Source organism: Neopelma chrysocephalum, unplaced genomic scaffold (genome assembly GCF_003984885.1).
Source record: "Neopelma chrysocephalum unplaced genomic scaffold, ASM398488v2 Primary Assembly neopelma1_59, whole genome shotgun sequence".
Classification (NCBI taxonomy): Eukaryota; Metazoa; Chordata; class Aves; order Passeriformes; family Pipridae; genus Neopelma; species Neopelma chrysocephalum.
The window spans coordinates 16,134,634-16,155,490 of record NW_020897714.1 but is presented as its reverse complement, the minus strand read 5'-3'; the positions used below and the strand labels follow the sequence as shown (position 1 = coordinate 16,155,490).

At 38.0% G+C, this 20,857-nt stretch overlaps 1 protein-coding gene across 4 annotated transcripts in view; it reads right to left on the bottom strand.

The window, feature by feature from the left end:
- The window catches only part of ATF7IP (activating transcription factor 7 interacting protein), an 89,499-nt gene that overhangs the window by 44,490 nt on the left and 24,152 nt on the right, over positions 1 to 20,857 (bottom strand). For 3 of the 4 annotated variants that reach the window (XM_027680067.1, XM_027680065.1, XM_027680068.1), the window contains exon 2: positions 5,923 to 6,974. In XM_027680067.1, coding sequence (XP_027535868.1) covers positions 5,923 to 6,967 — 1,045 coding nt within the window. In that variant the 5' untranslated portion in view covers positions 6,968 to 6,974. Of the gene's footprint in view, positions 1 to 5,922; positions 6,975 to 12,244; positions 12,785 to 20,857 lie in introns of those variants that run through there. The other variant, XM_027680066.1, reaches the window with a different exon arrangement.

The following is a 20,857-nucleotide window of genomic DNA, read 5'->3' as shown; positions in this document are numbered from 1 at the left end:
TGCCTGATTTCTGGTTTGCAAAATCCAGTGGATCAAAAATGCAGCACTATGTCTTTGTCTGCTGCATTAAAGAAACCTTTTTCTACCGATATATTCAGCTACCATTTGCTGATTTAAAGACCTCCTTAATATTCCTTTAGATGAACAAAATCTATGTTCTTTTAAGGTTTCCAGTATGAAGTTTGTTTCCAAATGCTGAAATACTTTTTGCAGCAACTCTCTGAAAGTCTTCCAATATCCCCTTTTGAAGTAAAAAACAAAAATAGAAATATTATTGCAGAAGAGTGGATTCATTGGTGCTACTTAAGTGGAACTTACTTTCCTATTAGCGAATTCAAGAATTTGGACAGCTAATTCTATCACAACATAGGAACAAAAGTTCATGCTTAGCTGTTTATCTGCCACTAACATGTTCTAAAGTTCTCTTTTCAGGAGACAGGCTGTACTCTTTTAACTGTTAACTGCTGGTTTTTTTCTTAAAAGGTTGTATAGAAAAGCCTAGAATCTAGGTGTCTAGAATGCACTTGAAGTGCTAGAAATTCTGAGAAAGACAGACTTCAGATTTGCTCTGGTGGAGATACTTACTTGGTCCAACTTGACAGTGTACAGATTAGGTAAGAGACAGAACATAGCAACAGCTCCACAAGGCAAAAACAACAGTTCATCCAATCCAGGATCCTACTTCCAACACTTTCATGTCAACAGCAGCTATCAAGTAGGGAGGAGTATAAGGAGGAGAAAAGAACAGTTACATACAGTCCTAGAAAACTTCCTCAGCTTTCTGAAAAATTGCTGGTGAAAGACCTCCAGAGCCTTAGGGTTTCTGTCCTTGATAGCCTTCAAGAAAATTCCTCTTCCACAGAAGACAAATGTAGGTAAACTTCTTCCAGTCACTGAACTCCATATTTCTCCACATGGAAAATCACCTCTTCTTTCATGCCTTGATCCTGCCTCTCACTTTTTTCCTTTCCTCCATTTGATACATGTGGTTCTTACGGAGGAAAAGACAGGAAGTATCTAGACTCCATACCACTTGCTGTTTTCCACATCTTTGTCATATCTCTACTCCAACTTTTTTACAGGCTAAAAGACTCTACCATAAAATACATTTCATCTTTGTCTAAAAGTTCTCTTTCTGATATGATTTGAGTCAGGAAGTGAAGAAGCTGGAGGAGGAAACGACCTGACAATGTATAACAAACAAAGAGGGGATAAAGTACGACTGCACAGACAAAACCTCAAGCCTCACACGGTGCAAGGACACAGGGACAGCTAAAGGCTACACTCAAAATAATAATAAACGGAGATATTAAAAACTGAGGAATAAGAAGCTTGTGACTTCCAACAACAGAATGAAGACTTCCCTTTCTACCTGCAAATCTGAAGTTACTGAATAGGTACAGTGGAATGTTCCACTGATGGAACATTATGAGGAAAATCCTCTATTAACAGAGGCATCAAAGTCAGGTGAATATAGGGAGGTCCACAGGGACATATGAGATGTACCCAACAGCGCTGAGGGAGGTAGGCTGCTGGCACTGTGAGGCCCCTCTCCATCATCTTCATGGCAACCAAGGGAAGCTTGGGCAACCAAGAGAAATGTCACTGCCACATTCAAGACAAGTCAAGGAGGATGGTTCAGAAAAACTATAGGCTGGTTGGCCTCACTTGACATCTTGGAGAGGTTATAAAAAAAGTCCTCAGCAGAAGCCATTACCACGCACACAAAGGAAAGGGGAATATTCAGCTTGGATTTAGCAAGGGCAAACCATGCCTGGCAGATCTGGTAGGTTTTTTACAATGGGCTCAAAGAATTGGCATCAGAGATATATAATCCACGAGGTGGCTTAGCACTAGAGATAGTCTTCAGGGATCTGTACTGGACTGATGCCATGCACTGTATGTACTAATAGTACAGACCTGTGGATAGATCACACTTTGCAAGTTCATAGATACAAACTGGGGGGGAGTGGTAAATATTCTGCAGGGCATAGCTGGTATTCAGAGACAAACTGGCAGGCTGAAAAAGTGGACCAAACACATGTGCAAATGCAGCCCTGCATTTGGGATAGAATAACCCTATGCAATAGGACAGTCTGGGGGTTGACTGGCTAGAACATATCTTTGTAGAATAGGGCCTTGATTCATGGTGGAAAGCAAGCTGAATGTGGAGCATTGTGGACCAGGGCAGAAATTAAAGGGTTAACAAAGCAGTGGACATTGCCAGAACGGAAGAGAACGTGGCAGAAGGTGGGAGGAAGCGTCTACGATGTGCGTGGAGCCAAAGGTTGTGTGACCCAGAGCAAGAACATGACTGAAGAGAAGAAGAAAAAGTGTTGAAAGCTGATAGGTGCAAAGATGGACATTAGTTGTTAATAGGTAGAAATATGCATACTGTAATTTTATAGGGCCAAGTATTGCTTGTTGATAGGTCGAAGATGCTTAGCTCACAGACCAGAAACGAAAGCAGTTCCTCTATAAATAGAGGCTTTAAATAAATAAACAATTCTCTGGTGACCAGCGAGGGTGTCCGTGACACAATTGCTACAGCTGAACACTAGTCAGCAGCGTGGAGTAAGTTCAATAGCATTTCATGCCATATTAACAAGAAATGTGTCCAGCAGAATAAGGGAAGTGATTCTCTTTTGTTGAGCACTCAAGAAACCCTCAGATTGCTCTTCCTCCTCCCATCCAGAGCACTACGTCCAGTTTTTGGAGCCCCAACCCTAAAAAGGCACTGACAAAACCACAGCAAGTCCAGCAGAGGGTCACCAGAAAGGTTAAGGGGAGGAAAAACATGGTATGTGAAGAACTGCTTTGCTCAGCCTCAATGAGTGAACACTAATTGGAGATTGTATCACTGCCTTCCATTACATAAAGGGAGGGCAGAGAGAAGACAGAACCACTACTCTTTGAGGTGCACACTAACAGAACTGGAAGCAGTGGACACAAGCTGGAACACAGAAGATTCCAATTCAGAAAATTTTTCACTGTTAAGATTGGTTAAATATTAGGCCACCCAGGAAGAAGTTATGGTTTATCTACCTGTGGAGAAGCACAAAAGTAAACTGCCAAGGTCCCTGAGCCATGTGACATAACTGGACCTGCTTTGAGTAGGAGATTGAAATAAAGACCATCAGAGGGTTAAATTAAAATTACTCCATGATCTTCCCTGTTGCTTTTTCATGTACCTTTTCCAATTCTGTGCTATCTTCTTTGATATGGGGAATGGGAAGAAGAGAGAATTAACAAAAACATTTAAGACCTCGGTGTCTCATGGTAAAGTTCTCCTCAGCTTCTTAATTTGTTCCCAGCATTCTTTACTTGCTTTCTTCAACTGCTACTCTATCAATATTTCCTCAAAGCTGCCTTCTATAATCCTGGAAAGTTTTTCTTAAATGGTGAGTCAGTTCTACTTTCCTATCAATTTATGAACATTTTTGTACTCATGAGACCCATTTTGTAGATAACCACAATGAGTTTCATTTGCCATGTTTATCCCTCAGTCATTCAGCATTGTAAAAATTCTTCTCCAGTTCTTCACAATATAATCAGCAAACTGTCCCCTCACTACTTACCATTCATTTTAGGCAAATTATTAATTCTGTCACGCAGTGCAGTCTCTGGAACAGATAACTGCAGATTTATTTTTCATTCTTCGACTGATTTTTCCTCCATGAGGACTTTCTATCTTACATGAAGACAATTTAATTTCCAAAAGTTCTTGGTAAGAAATCAATTGTGCTTGGATATCCAAGTGAATTCAAATACATCAATCAGGCCTTCCTTATCATGTGCTTGTTTGCTTATCCAAAGGGCTCCAAGGTTTTCTAACGTATGATCTTTCGTTACAAAAATCTGTGACAACATAGCTATTATATTTACGAATTCCACCTGAGAAAAAGGTTCTCTTAATCTGTCCATGTGAATAAAATCTTGTAGTACCATTCTTCCATTGTTGTTTAGCCATGCTGGTTTTCATTTGGACTTCTTGAAATCTTAACTGAACAGTTTGCTCCTCTGCCTCCAACAGAGCATCTTGGAATGATCTTCATATGGTCTCCACAGTTTCAATTTTCACAGACTCTATCCAGAAGTTATTCTTTATCTTCTAAGATAACTCTACCTGTTTTCTCATGCAATTGTTTCCTGCCCATGCAACCTCTCTACTATTATCTTTGTTATTGCTTCTGGACAGTGACCAATTTTCATTTGATGAACAGTCTCAATTACTGCCATGCAACTGTAAAAGTCAAATTGTTATAGCTAATAAATAAAATAACTAGTCAAGAGAATTTATTTTGTCACTAAAGCTGAAAATCTGCAAAAATATAAATTCAAACTTCTGCAAACAGTAATCTAGTATTTAATATTAACTTCAGCCTTTTTGCTCAGAGCAAACTCTTCTGTGACCACTGTGTTTTTTCGCTGGGTAAGATGGAAAAAGCAACCCTAATGTCTCCAATAACAGAACACTTAAACTGCAGTGAGAACAAGGGGAACCAATTCATTTGTAATATTCACTTTATAAAAGGGACTTGTAACACACTATAATTTTAGACACAAGTACACACATTCTTTTTCCCTGCCTCCTCCACCTCCAATAGTTTCTGGAAGACTTTAACTGCACAACAACTGCACTTTTGCAATCTCAGTGCAATCTCAGTGCAACAATTAATACTTGAATAAGATCCTTAGAAGAAACTATGGAATCTACCTTATCTCTGTTTAACTAGCATAAATTCAAAGGTAAATACCAGAAAAGGAGGAGTCTGAAACATGGCTGAAGAGACATTCTTATCTCCATCTCTCTAGCTGTTTAGAGACTGAAGGCTCAGAATGCCATCTCACATTAGTGAAAGACAGTCTCATCAACAGTGAAACAAGACTTGATAAACTGTGGTTACTAACCTCCTGACTGAAAACCACCTGAATCTTGTTTAAGCTATGGAATTTCTACCCAGTCAAGCATATGTAAAACCACTTGGGTTAGCATGGTAATCATTTCATAAAAAGCTATACAAGGGGGGAGAGGGAGGAGGAAGAGAAAAGAACAACAGCAAAAAAATCCAACCCCAAGATAATTTGAAACAACATCATTCTTAACTGCAGATAGAAGAGCAATGTCAAGTTATCCGTAAATTATTAATCTGTTTTATTTTCAGAAGTGCAATAGTATGACAATGAATGCACAATATAAAAAAAAGAAAAAACAGCTTACAAAACTCTGACAATAACAGACTACAGAGGACATCCATTCAGTTTAACTTAAAAAATCTTCTGCTAACTACATGAAGAGATTAAAGTACCAGCTTCCCACACTTAACATTTAAAAGCATTAATCAGTTGCCACAGTTATCCAAGTTAGATAAACCCCACTATGAGTTAAATGAATAAAAGCCTTGCATTTTTCATTAAACCTTTCCAATACTGTCCTCTAGTGAAAAAAAAAGTTACAACAAATAGGAGTTGTGGCATGCCTGGATTACAAATATGTTTTCCTTCTTACCATTTATTTCCACATTAAAGAAGGCTGAAACCCTTTCTTCCCCTCAAGAGCAGTACATGAATTCATTTCTCTTCTCACAAACCCTTCTGTTCCATCTCTGGCAATTACTCATCCTTCCTCTTTTTCCACCTACCACCTCACCCAAGCTTGCACCTAAATTTGCAAAGAGTATGAAAAAAAACTCCCAAAACCCCAAATCAAAACAAACCAGATCTCTAAGACGACAGTTTTTTGGCGTTACTTTTATTTTTTCCTGGGCCTCAAATGCCACCCTTGAAAACTGTAAGACTACATAACATAACTGGAGGATAACACTGCCTTTTTGATTTAGAAACATGAAACTTGTGTGTCATTCTAAGAAATTAACAAAATCCCAAAGTTGAATAGAAACTACCAATTTACAAAATTCTTACCTGGAAGACTTGACTTGCTTGATACTATCCCTTCAACGCGTTCCTCTTTCTCATCACAGGGATCCTCTTCATCAGACAGTACTAAGAAAGCCTCTTTTGGCAGACTTTCATTGCTTTCCTGCTTGGATGGTGAACCCAAACAGTTGTCTATTTTCTCTTCTAAATCTGGGGCTGTGTCATCCACTGGAAGCAGAGAACTTTTAGAAAAACAGCTCAGATCATCTTCAGCAGGGGCTAGTTTTTCCAAAATTGGAATAATTTCATCTGTTTCCATAGAGTCAGTATTGTCCAAGATACTTTGACTAGGCTCATCTAATGTCTTCGGAACAGTGGTTTCTGAAAGACCTGCACTGCCCTCTTGTTTTTCCTGCTCAGCTTCCATACTGCTAGAGATGGCTGCTTCTCCAACAGCCTCTTCAACAGTAACTACTTCAGTCCTCTTTTCCCCACCAGGTGAACTGGAATTAATGGTTATATTATTTGTTTCTCCCTTTTCTTCAGAAGAGTCAGTAATATCATCGACTGATTTACTTTCACCTTCCAATGGGATATCACTCTTTCTTTGGTCCAAATGATCTTTTGTATTATTTTGTTCATGGAAGTTGTCTTTATTGCTACCAAGCACTCCATTTTCTGCCTCACAAGCTACTGCAGCATCAGTATCTTTATCTTGCTCAGGAGCAGTATTTTCTGGAGACAGCGTTAGAGGTTTGGATTCTATGTCACTGACTATGTTTCCTGCCCTACTTTCAGGGCTTTTGGCCTCACTAATTTCATCAGAGGCTGTTTTTTCTTCTTCAGAGTTAACACACAAGTCAACTATGCCATTAACTTCCTTCTTGTCCTCCATACAGTCTGAATTGCTTAAAGGGGAATTTAAATCAGAATCTCCATTCTCATGTTTTCCATTTAACAGTTTCACTTCAGTTGTCTTCAACAGCTCCTCTTTAACCTTATAGACAGCTTCAAGTTGTTGTCGATCACTTACTCTCATTGTTTTTCGTGCTTTAAAGACTTTTTTCTGAGGTTCATCTGTGCTATCCATCTTGACCCTTAAAAAAAAGGTTCAGAAAGAATTGTGAAGGTAAAAATTTATCATCATTAGCTTAGTACTACTCCTGTAGCATTTAGCACATTTTAAAGTAACCAGTTTAACTGTATCAACAAAAACAAAGAAACAATTGTCAACACAATTAAAATACTACCTGACATCACAAAAAGTGAATACAAGTTTCTATACATGTTGCACAAATACTTGTATGCAAAGATCACAGAAATCCCACATTAAGCAGCAGTAGTCTGACTACACATTTTAGACTAGATGTCTCAGATACTGTACTAAGGCAAGAGTCAGCAACCTTTCTTCTCATAAAAAAGTAAATATAAATATAAACCGATGGACCAAGAATATTTTTATCTTTCTAAAAATATGTAATTTTATGAGTTTCAAATAGAATTAACAACTGGGGTAAATGACAGGATTTTTATATCAAGTTAGTTTAAAAAAAACCTTCATTATATAGAAAGAATTTCTGAACGCTTCATTAAGATACTTTCTTTTGTATAGATAAAACACACCTTCATCTTCCCTATCTATACAATGGTTAACTGAACTTGGGTTTTTAAAGCACTTTCATTCAATTTGCAATAATATTTTACTCAGACTATTTTTGGCCATAAAAACTACAAGTGTTGCAGCACCTTACAGAAAAATTTCCTGTTTCAAGGAAAATGGGTGGTTTTGCCCTCTATACAGTTATATTCACTCCATTCACCCACACAAATATTAAGAAAAACAAAAGCATTTATTAAAAAAATTAAGAAAAATAATGATAGAAAATCTACTTTATCAAATCAATAAATGGAGATAAATTCAGCATTACCTAAGAATTTATAATGATTTTGTTGAAATACAAGAAAATCTTATTTAATTTGTTTTCATTAAACAAAGCAAATCCACAAGGATTTTTAAAATAGTTTTTCCCCACGTGATCTTGCTTTAGGGGCTAGTTTTAAAGAATCATATATGGCAATATTCAGAAGCAGAAAGCAGTTAAGGAAGTTGTTACACACTAAATGTAACTCAACAACTAAGATCGTGATTCAGCTGATGCTAACCAATTTAGCTCTGCTGAAGTTACAAACCATCATAAGTTACTCCTGTCTAGGATACAGCTTTTATTAAGTTTTTCAAAAACATGCAAAAATTAACTTGGGTAACAGTAGTTAAAAGACATCAGAGCAAGCAGAAAAAAAGAAAATCAGGCAGTTATCTCTATATGATTTTTTTTTTGCCCACAAGCACCAGATAGGTAATGTTTATAACACTAATACAGCAAAATTATTAGACAAATGATGCATTTAAAATATTTAGGATGATTCATTTTGCATCATCCCTCAATCCACTTTCATTCACAGATCTGAGAAATTATTTAATAAACTGCATTTTGTCTTTTCAGGTGCAATATAAATGATTTTAAAAATTCTATTGATAAAAGAAAGCAGGACTATTGCGAACATTAGCTCAAATCAATGATGACTTTGTGTAATCACAAGTTCAAGAGCGTTTGGACAACTCTCTCAGGCACATGGAGTGATTCTTGGGGTTGTCCCATGCAGAGCCAGGAGCTGGACTCAATCCTTGCGGGTCCCTTCCAACTCAGGCTATTCTACAATTTTATGAACCAAGTCACAAAATTCAGAAAACAGATTCCACACCCTCTAAGTAACAATTTGGCTCCACTCCATTTTGCATCCAACCTTTCCTTCAAGTTTTATTTAGGCAGTCCAAGAGTGCCCTTTAGCCTTCTATTTAGCGATTAAAGATATCAAGCTCCGTCAGCATCTCATTGTAGGTCACACGCTTAAGCTCCTACCATTTTGGTCTGCTGTATTTTTCCTATTTTACTTGGAACAGTTTGCTTATGAAGAAAATTACTTAACATTTATCCTCAACTGCAATATTCTACATTGTAAGATAAGAATATATATTCTAAGGTACAATATGAATTCAACTACCAAGACAAACTCTAAACCCCACAGTCATGACGTGCCATACTTTACAATCATAAGGCTTCTTTTACGCTTTGTTAACGTGACCTGACAAAACCAGGGACAAAGCAGAAAGCAACTTTTTGCCCTTCCTATTAACGCAACATTGAGCTTCCCTTCCACTTTATTACAGTTATTTTCTGCAAGACAGTCTGGAATTTTTGTATTTGAGTTAGTGATAGTACTTGGACACTCACATTCAGGAACAGATCACAGAATCACAGAATATGCTGAGGTGGAAGGGACCTACAGGGATCGAGTCCAACTCTTAGCCCTGCACAGGACCATCCCCAAGAGTCACACCATGTGCCTGAAAGCATTGTCCAAATGCTTCTTGAACTCTGCCAGGCTTGGTGCTGGGACCACTTCCCTGTTCCAATGCTCAACCGTTCTCTGGGTGAAGAACCTTTTTCTAATCTCCAACCTAAATCTCTTGACAAAATGTTGTATCAGCTCTACTTATAGACTCTCAATAATACCATTAAGATATACATTTTTGCCAGTCTTAACTAGATTTTCTGAACCAGATTGTCTATTACTGCATGGCCACTACTGGGAGCAAAACATAACATCTATAGAAACACTGATCTGAAACATCAGTTTACTTGTTCTCGGAAAACGTTCTCATCACATAGCCATTTTCAGTCAGATGAAATATGAACTCCAGGTGAGCTGTTAATGCCTTTCCAGAGCTGCCTGCATGCTAAATACAGTTTCTTCATGTTTCTTCAGAAAAGAACATATTTAACACAGGAATTCTAGACCTGAAGTTAAAAAACGCATGTAAAAACCTCTAGTATTTCTGAAGTGCGCGTGCAGTTTTTGAAAGCACATCCCTTCTGTCTTCCCAAAAACTCAGCATGTAAGGCACATTTTTTCACATCATTATAAAAGCATACGTCATACTGTCATGTAATAGAATACTGACAATCACACTCATGTTCCATGCATATAACCCCCTACAACCAACACGTATGCTGTTACAGATTTTTATCTTGTAGAGCCAATTTGGAAAAAAAAAATAGAAAATGCCAGGTTTGGCTAGCCTTGAATAATTCCAAGGCTCCTAATAGGTGACCCACGAGTGAGAGTCTACTGTTAGTATAATACGAGAATATAGGGCCTTTGCATCAAAATTACAACAGGCAAATAGTTTGATCTCCCAGACTACAATGCTTTCTTTTACAAGCGTTACAAGAATTTACAAAATATATCACGGTATTCACATTCTTACTTTTCCTATCACCAAAAGATATACTAACAGATTAATATGACATTTACAGACAACTTAAAATCAGATTTATAAGTGCATCACTCTGTAATCAAAAAAATATAACTTAAAAGAAAGTAATATTTTCTGTTCTAATTTCCTTAACTACCTAAGCAGTTTTTCACTCATATTTTAAACATAAGAGTAAATACAGAGAAAATGAAAGACACTTCATTTTAAATTTACCAAGAATAGCAGTCTTAAAAAATCAAACATCAGAATACCTTTATATTGATGCATCCTTACTTTTTTCTTAAAAAAATACTGAAAAAAACAGTTTAAATTTCTAATATGTTCAAAAATTATGTTTATTTTTTATCTTAGGACGTTATTCAAAATCTAGTTAAAAATAAAGCTCTTATACAGTTGTAGAAAGAACCTGCAAGAAAAACAGGCTTCTCAAAATTCCATTGTTAGATGGTTATTTGAGTAACTCATGCATATTTTCAGCTCAATCCCACAATCTTTTGCAACTAAAGAATATTCAATAAAAGCTACTAAAAAATATTCAATAAAAGCTACCCTCAGTGACAAAATTACAAGCACAGATGAGATGAACCAGCGTTCAGTGTTCATCTTCTAACAGCAAAATATCACATAGCACAGCAGACCAGCCTTGAAACGTTTCCAGCCATACCCACAAGGGAGCACAGTGCAGCCAAGGAACAGATCTCATGTGAGAGCTGAGTAAAAGAAACAAATCAATCGGTAACCAGTCCAGATAGGTTTGGTCACACCTGTGTAAGCCAATCAGGCGCCATCTGATAAACACTGCCTTCTAGCCTCTCAAAGGGGCAAGGAGGCAGCCCTTCAGAGAGCAATGCCAGGGCAAAGCTACCTTGCAGAAATAAAACAGTTAAAATTACCAGTGTTCTAATGAATGTATTTTGTTAGTCTCCCTTAATACTTAACATTAACAAACTTAAGCTACTTTCGCTTAAGCACTTCCCTCATCTGATGCTTGGGTGTTTTCTCTTTTTTTACTCATCATGTGACCAAGTCACAAGGAGGAAATGAGTGGCCCAGGCACCAAGTCAATGGAGGAGCATGTTTTATTTCAATTAAAGGCATTTCTACAGAACAGCACAAAATGACTCCTGCATGTAGAGCTACATGTGTAAGGGTTAAAAGCTGTACATAAAGTGGAAGGTTTGGGGCTGATTTTTTTGTTATGATTTTTTAAACTCAATACTCAGTTTTGGTGTATCAACATGCACATATTTTCTATATTTTTTTTGTTTAGATATGAAAATTCCCTTTTTCATTTTAAGCTTGAAAGTCATATACACTTCAGCATGTGAGACACAAACATAGCATTAGGCACCTCCCTCCAATACTTGAAAATTTCTTTCTCATGATGAAATGTGTGCTATATGGCATAAAATGCTACATGGCTGCCAGTGCAGCTAGGAATATGGGGAGGTTTCTTCTCTAAGCCAATTAAAAAGCTTTCCCTCTATTTCCTTATTTTTTAAATTACTATTATTCTGCAGAGAGATCGCAGCTCTAAAGCAACAAAGGAAGGTATTAGATGCTCTGGATCAGCTTATGATCATGTGCTCAGGTAAGCAGCCCATGAGCTGCTCCAAACGTTAAGCCAATCAGCGAGGAGCTGCCTGAATCCTGCCTAGTAACAGGCAGCAGACAAAAGGAAGGTCATGGAAACACGGGGGGTGGGAGAAGCTGCAATCTAAACAATTGCTCACAATGGGGTTTGCATAATATCATGGGTCTAGAACAGCACAGGGCACAGGGTTCCTGGGGGGCTTGCAGAGCTGGCCAAAAGCACCGCAACCATAAAATGTCTGCCAAAGCACAGGAACTACATGGATGAAGGAAAGTTCACTAATCGTGAACATCAGCGCTCAAATGCGCAAATCTACTTAAAATCTACTTAAAATATGGCATAGCCAAATCAAGGAAACTGAGGCAGCAAATGGTCATGAGTATTTTGTTCTAGGTGGAGAGTCCCAGAGAATGAAAGTGGTGAATAGAACCTACCTTTTAAGTTATGGTTCATAAAAAGCAGTTTTCAGTTGAATTCCTCCACACCAATGTTGATATAAGTTTTCAGAAACTTAAAAATTATTTTCAAAGAAAAAAAATACTGTTTGTGGCCTATTCTTACAGAACATGTGCTGAAATAACATGGCAATAATTTGTTCTTCTACCACTAATACAAGTCTACTGATCTGACTGAATGGAAGACAAACCACCAGCCTAATGATTTCCATGTACAACTATGCCTTTGCTTTTAAACGTAATAAAGAAAGTAGAGACCATGATTATCATATGTGCAGATAATATTCCTTCTAGCACACCACAGGTGATTTGAGTTTTCTTCCCTTTTAGGCTACAGTTAGTGCTGGTTGAAAGTGAAAGAAGGATCTAAGAAAAAAATTACGTCACCATCCTGTCCTATTTCACCTAGCTGCACGGGTAGCAAGACAAGGTGAACGGCAATTAAGCAGCCCTCTAGCTAATCTGTCCCCCCTCCAGAGGTGCGGGGCTCGGGCGGTGCGTTCCCCTGCGGCGCAGCCCTGCAGTGCCGCCGCCGCTCCCCAGGGGGCGCCGCCACACCCCGTCGGCCGCGGCACCGCGGGGGACGGCCGCCAGCCCCGCCTCCCATTGGCTGAGCGGAGCCGCCGCGCCGCAGCCAATCAGGCCGGAGCTCCTAAAATTCTACCTAGCAACAAGCCCTCACGCGGCGGACGTCGCGCGCGGGCACGGCCGCGGGGGCGCGCCTTAAGCGAACGGGATTTTCCAAACGGCCTGATGGAAAGTTAAGGGCTTTCCCTGAGACCTGGAGCTGCGCAACAGCGCTGACCCAGGAGTGCGAGGCACACGGGTGCACAGACATAATAAAGAAGAGGTGTTTAATGTGCAGGAGCGTTTTTAGGCAGTTTTAAGATCACCAAATTCTGTGATGTTCGCTGTTGAATCAAAAAAACTGCCGAGATCCAACATGGGTTTAAGTATGGCAGCTGGAAAGCTTTCTTTTCTTCAGATGCCATGCAGCACCTGTGCTTTTCTAGTATCCCAGCAGAAAATTGGTGTTTTGAGACGAGTGCAGTATGACTTTCTGCCATGAAAGCAGAGGCCGTTCTCCCCCACCCTTGCAAACTGCCTTCTGAAGTTCAGCAAAACACTTAAGTCCACGTGTGTATCCACGTATGCCTAAGAAAAACACCCAAATCTATGGGTTAAAGGTTTCTGAAACCAGAGTAAACTCATGGTAGTTTCAAATAGGTTAGTCTTGTGTACTGTATGTAATGGACAACTTCATGAACAAACTTGAACTACGCTCTTGTCACTGTGGCATCACTGTAAATTAAGCAGTTGTCTTGTGTCTCCTCTACCTCAAGAGAATACTACTGCCTTTGACATTGGCTCGTGAACCTGTTTCTCAAACTGAATTATTAACTGTAGAGCTTTTTTCCCCATGAGGCTGCAGTGCCTTGTGGGGAAAACAGATTCCTCTTGGGAGAAAAAAATGACTATCAGGCCCATTTACACAGCTAAGATATTTCATCTGCTGATGGTTTTGCAGAATTGTCCTTATGTGTTCATCAGGTTATGCCGTGATAACTTCTACATGTAAAACACATACTTTGGAACATGGAAGAATGGAAAACAAGTGGAGAGTCTTTCCTAGACAACTTTTACAAGCAACTCAAGTGCCTTAGAAACACCTATTCTTTAGCATGTGGACCTTAAGCTGATTCTTCAAGGAGAGTTTTGTCTTTTTCTGTAAACTAAATGTTAACAGCTATTTAGATTATTAAACTAGTAAAACTGCTTGTCTGGAACTCAGGAACAGGGCTGTGATAATGTGTTCTCTTACTTCCCACAAGTGTTAGAGACTTCAACTTTTTATCAACAAGTCAAAACATTAGCTTTCAATTCAACTGTGAGATCTCCAAACACTAAACAAGTACTGCTGTTTGAAATAGCAGTAACAGCAAAATTCAGCTTTCTTATAGACTGATTTTTTTCAGTACAAGCTTAAACACTAAGTATGTTTCTTTCCATAGAAAAAAAAAGGATTTACTGACTACCTATAAAGTTAATTAGTGCATTTAAGATACATTTGTGGAGTACTATTATACACAGTTTCAACGTTATACTGCAGTTCCAGCTTTGGCACAGGATTAACAGTCACTGTTATTCTTAAATAGGAGTAGGACCTAAAAATTCCATAGAAGTAGACACTAACTGCCAGAATACATCTACAATTAGAAACTTACCCAACTTCTGATATTCCAAACATAAGACCTGAACAAAGTGAATTGTTCATGCACACGAGACCAAAAAATACGAGAAAATCTGTGAAACAAAAATCTCGAAAAAACCAGGGCAAGATGTTCTGTTCATGCTTAGGCTTTTCTAGGCATTATAAAATACAGTATTTTTTACTTTTATAAGGAAATAGTTTATAATTTATAAATTTAAAGTTTATAATTTCAAATGAAAATTTAACAGGCTGCAGCTTTGAGAAGGTATCACTAACGTATACAGACCTGCATCCTTTTGAGGCAGATTTCTTTACAAGTCTTCTGTTAGATAAAATGCAGGATTATTGTAATGAAAAAATTGATGTATTTACCCCAATAGTCCATATTTTCTAGACTAGTTCCTGTATCACACGTACAACTAGCCGTAGCAGTGTAACCTTGGTTTTCCAACACTGGCAGCTTGGTGACATTGCAATTCAGAGGTGAGCTGCCTGATGCTGACAGTGGTCCCCTGAGGTCACTTCTCAAATGTCAGGAGAAACAGAAGTGAGAACTCACAACAAAAAAGGCGATGCTGTATTAAAACGTTACTGTTTGCCATGCATACAAGCGCCTTTTATGAATTTTTTTTTGCACATTACATTTTCTCAGTAACAATATAGAAAGTTTAAAAGGGAACAAAACCAGCAGTTGGGAGTTGGCTGTGGGAAGGGTTATCAGTATTTCCCCCGGGGAAGGCACCGTTCCTCAGGAAAGGCTCTGCACCTGCTGCCTCACCTGCACCAGACCTGCCCCGCACAAGCGCAGCACCCGGGGCCAGAGGGGGCACATCATTTCATAAACTCATCCAACTGAAGCCTGATGGGGACTCTCAGATTTTGGGGGGCAGGGAGGCTATTTGCCCGTTTCCCACATGAAAGGATGAGTTTTCTTTCAGTGGGTGCCTGAGGGAGGCCAGGACACCGCCCCGGCAGCCATCTTGTTTCCACACCAGCTCCCTGCCTGATGGCGGGGACTGCCGGAGATTTGCATACCCGCTCGGGATTGGCTGTGGGAGAGCTGTTTTCCATAAACCAAATCTGCCCGGCAACAGGCTAAAAATAGCCGGGGCTGCTGCCGGGAGCGGGAGCGGCTCCGCCCACACGAGGGGCCAAGACACGCACAGCCTTCCTGTCGTGGCGGTATGGGCGGGCACGGCACACTGCACTTCCTCAGGGAATTTTTTTTTAATGTTTTGGTGGGGTTTTTTAAATGGCAAAAATAATTTCTGAAGTAATTCTCTCTTCAAATCAAAATACGAACTATTATAATTTGCACACTGTCTTTTTTCTCACTTTCATTTCTAAGCAAGCAGGAACAGAAGCCATCTTTCTTACTCTGTTTAATACCCCATGTCAGTTTGGTGAGATGGCAGTGGGGTAATCCACAACATCTGCAACAGATATCACCTAATCCTCACTACATATAGACTGTTATAGAGGCTGCTTCTTGGCTCCCGAGTTACCCTTTGGTACCTCACACCTCACCAGAGACTACCCCCATACAATTCCTCTACTGCAACTAAACACAGTGTGCAGTGTGGGATTTTGAAAGGCGAGCACGATGAACCAAGAAAAAAAATTCAGTAAATACATAAGGCATCTTGAGACTAAAAATTAAATGCAAAATGAGGTAAGTAAAGCACAAAATTTCAAAGTTATTATGTAAATACATGTTCTATGATAACTCCAGCAATGATTTACGTGTACAACATTTTAACATTTAAGCCTACAAAACAGGTATCATTTACAGAAGTTTGATTTTCAGTAGTACTGAACTGACAAAATAAACTATTCTGACTGCAGCAGAAGCAAGTAAAGAGATCCACCCCCAGGTTTCTGTTTCATGGAACTGTGTTAAAGACAGGTGAAAGCCAACACTGTAAGATGAATGGAGCACCCAGTGCACACAGGACATGTACAGCCACCTAAAACAGGTCTTCAGCATCCTGGAAGTGCCATCTGAAGTGCAAACTATATATAAGCACCTCTGATATGAAAAAATGTATTTTCTACAAGGCTGTCAAAACTGACTAAGAAGAGAAGGAAGAAAAGCGGCCAAACAAGATGGTCAGTGACCACTGATGAGACTTGATATCTTTTGAATAACTCAAGAAAAAAGAATCACAAAAATTAACCAAAAATCCTAATGGGAAAATTAAGGTGAAGTAAAACAAATATTTGAATATAATAAAGCTTCAAAATAAAATTAGAAAAAAGTGCTAAACCACCACCAAACAAACCAAAACCCACAAAAGAGTTTCTTCTAAAAGCTAGTTTACCCAAACTTTACTACCTGTACCTAGTGTTAGGACTATTTGTCACACGTATTCTTTATGGAAAGGTAGCTTACTCCATAGATATTGGCTTGCTACCTAACAAATTTTACTGGCAACAGTGCCATGTACCACAAGACATTTATTCATTAATTAGAGCCTAAATATCTTCCAAAAGAAACTAATGTGTGGACTAATGGGAACTGAAAAAAACCCTGCCAACCTAATATTCTATTCATTACTACATAGAAAAAAAGAAAAAAAAATCAAATAGCATGTTTTCAGTGCTGGTAAACCACTGCATTAATATGCTAAGGACCCTAGACAATGAAGGTAATCCATGTTTTTACAATGATAAACAGTCACTCTCTAATAAAATTCCACAGCAATCAATTTCTTACTATATCAAGCATTCAATAATAGAGTAAGATTTATTTACCCTAGTAGAAGGGTACAGTGACAGATCAAATTCTCTTGAGTCAATGGGTGGACAATTATTTTTCTGTATTTGCTGCTAGGCAAAGATTTGTCACATCTCAAACTTGTAAAGACTTGTAAGAAAAATTACTCATAGTGTCACCCAAATTGCAATTGAAACGTTTCATAATCAAACACATAAACAACCATAGCATAGATGATTCTTCAACTTATGATTAGAACAAGCTCTGCAGACACAGATATCCAGACTTAATTCTTTGCTAAGCTGCCTAAGGAACAGGAACCAGAAAGCGCACAAACCCAAGATGATTTCTTTATAGAATTCTAATCATGGAAATAAATGAATAGAAGTAGTAGGAATAAATTTTGAAATTCCGTTACACTAGTTTAAGTGGCAAAGTTTTACTGATCTGCATCAGCAACACCTTAAGCAGCAAAGCACGATATGCCCTGTTAATTTCTGAGGTGCTGACTTACACCTAAGGCTAATGTACTTGTCAACTCATATACTTTGAGAAACAAAAATATTGGAACAAAAGCAAAGGAGAATGACAGTAATGTCCTGAAAGTAATTACTCAGTTGATGGGAAAATCTTTTTGTACTTGGCTCTTTAAAAGAATAAAAAATTTACTCTTCCTATCAATGTTTTTGAATGAACATAATAACAAGGGCTGCATTTGGCAACAGTCCTGTGCCATTTCTTGATATGTAAATATCTTGTATCTGGCATATAATAGAAGCCTAAGCTGAACAAAATATTCTCAGATTTTTTTTACCATGGGGGGGGTAAAGTTTGGCTGTTATCAGTTGGTGGGTAAAGAAGCATAAATAGGAAGAACTTCCATGTCAATACAAGACACATTTTTTTTTTTTTTAAAACAGTGAGACTGATTCTTTGGAACAGCCACACCAAGGATGTGTGAAAATCCCCATCACTGGAGGCTTTCAAGGTACAATTGGACAGGGTGCTAGATAATCTCATCCAGGCTCTTTTTCCCAAGGAAGGTCGGTCCACATGATCTTTTGAGGCCCTTTCCAATCTGGGCTATTCTGCCAACTTAGCTGTACAGCTGATTTAACTACCCGAAGATCAGTATTACCTGTCAGATATTAAAAACCCCTCTAAAATGGGACTTTTGAAGGTGGTCAGATGACTAGTCCACCAGTCTTCTGAAGGACTGTTACATATTCAGCAAGAAAGCAGCAATTGCAGAGTTGAGAAGGTACCTTTCAAGTTAAACAGTCTTCTACCAATAAGCTCAGTCATTAAAAAACAAAAAAATCCCCTCCTCTTTGACTAAGTTATTTGCATAGACACACACAAAAAATATATTTTAGGTACTTTATATATTTTGTATTTATATAGATATATATGGTTGGGGAAAATGTCATCAGCTGGCTTACAATTAGAAAAGCCTAAAATGGTAATTAGGTTATGAACTTAAGGATCTAGTTTTATTTGCATAGGGTTTTACATATAATTGTATATGGAAGCTGAAGGATATATGCAAGCAGTAGAGGATGAGACTGAAATAAGCAGAAGTGAACTTATCTTTAGGCAACTTCCTCCCAGAATAAAAAAATTCATCTTGTTTGCTATCCCTGGTCAGATATGCAAAAAATTGATACAGATGAAATAAGAAATTAAGTTTCAGAAGCAGAATCTAATTCATATAAGACACAGACTTCTATCAGACCTAAGATATGAATTCCAAGCACCTCACTTCCCTTTCTTTGGTCAACCAATAAAATTAGTACTTCACTTGGCATCTTTAATTCATTTTTTGTCTGTTCAATGTTCTGACATGGCAGTAAATACTGCTGATGAAATACAGAGGAATATACTTAAAGAAACTGCAAGGACTATCAAGTTTGACAGGATCTTACAAAAGTATTTTCAATTTTTATTTAGGAATACCCTTCGTAACAATGTAGACAAACAGGATGTAAAATAAACACTACTATAAATGTCTTTGTTTTAAAGGCAAGGTACACTGCAAGGCTTTAAGATCCCATTCTAGAAGGGGAAGGTTACTTTCAGAAGTCCAAACTAGGGGACACTGAGCAACTTTAAAGTGCCCATCAAAAACCTAACACTTTTTTGGGTGAAAACATCAGGATAAACTTGAACTGCAACACATTTTTTGAATCAGGTCCTCATACCTACCAACTTGTTGATTAAAATGAGTACTCTTAAAATTTCCACAAATTTAGACTGTGTTTTCATACATAGGTTTCACCCTTTACATCCCATTTTCCACCTCCAAAATTTCATTTCAGAAGAACGTTCAAAACAGTTCACAACTTGCATAAGTAAGAAGTTAGATTACAGAATACGATGCAACAAGAAAAAATACTGAAAGCAATTTATATTATTCAAATATAATGAAATATTTTTTTCTCCCAGTTCTGTTACTGCACAACTAATCCAGTATAATCCTGTATCAAATTGTGAAGACAAGTCAAGGAACAGGAAAGCTGGAGCTTATTGCTGCTTTACTACAAAACGTAAGACCAAAATATTTAGTAAAAAGTGTTGTTAATCACTAGGAAAACATCAATTTGCAAAATAAGTTTTATTGCCAGGTTTTTGTTTTCCATCCTTGACAAAGGTAGTTTGAAGGTTCACCAGAATGAGGAAGAAATCATTATAAAATTTCATGAGAACTAGGTTCTTTCAATATCCTGCTTCACAGTCTCACTTTACAGCAGCAATGCTGCTGTAAACACTCACTGTATTCATCTGTGGCCACCAGAGACTACCACAGTTGCTAAGCAACATCTCAGTTTCATCTCTATTTTGATATTTGCAATTTTCAGAATATTCATTGGAACCTTACATTCTTTGAATAACCCCATCTCATTCCACTGTTTAAGACACTGATTGCATAACATCAGATACCTAATGAAAAAATTAGCTTTTCACAGTGGTTTTATGAAATGTAATCAACTAGATTTTTCAGGGATCACTGAGTGGTTTTATTGTATATGTAGGAATCTGCCTATACAATTCCATTTAGGTGATTCTCTCCCATTGACTTTTTTCCCACCCCAAGTCTGCACATTGAGCCAAAAATCACAAGGTAGCAAAATATGGGGGGATTAAAAAAAAAAGAAAGACAAAAGAGGGGGAAAGCCTCTTTTTTCCTATGCTTTTCTAAATATCTATGTGTAGATAAAATATCTAAGAATGTTTGCATGCGGCAAGAAACAGTCACCATAGTGCTACAGAAACTCCACTCAGTTTCAGAAATTGTCTTGCCTTTTCTGATTTCTAATTTCTCCACTTAAGAAAGAGCGGGAAATAGAGAATTCCATGGTAAAAACAATATTAAAAAATTCAAACCACAGAGAAGTCAACATATTATCTAGATTTATGGTACTATGGATTAGAATCCTACTCTCACAAATGAGACTGAAGTCTCTCAATGAAAGAGTGTGACACATGAGCCCATACACGTTCACCAATCTTACAAAAAAAATGACTAATATAAAGGACCTTCGGTGACTCTACCAATATACAGACATCAAGCAGCAGATTCCACAGTGGCAGGAAAAGAACACAGATCGCAAAAATCCATGCAGTCAACATATTTCTGTGGATAACATTGCTATGAGATTACTGC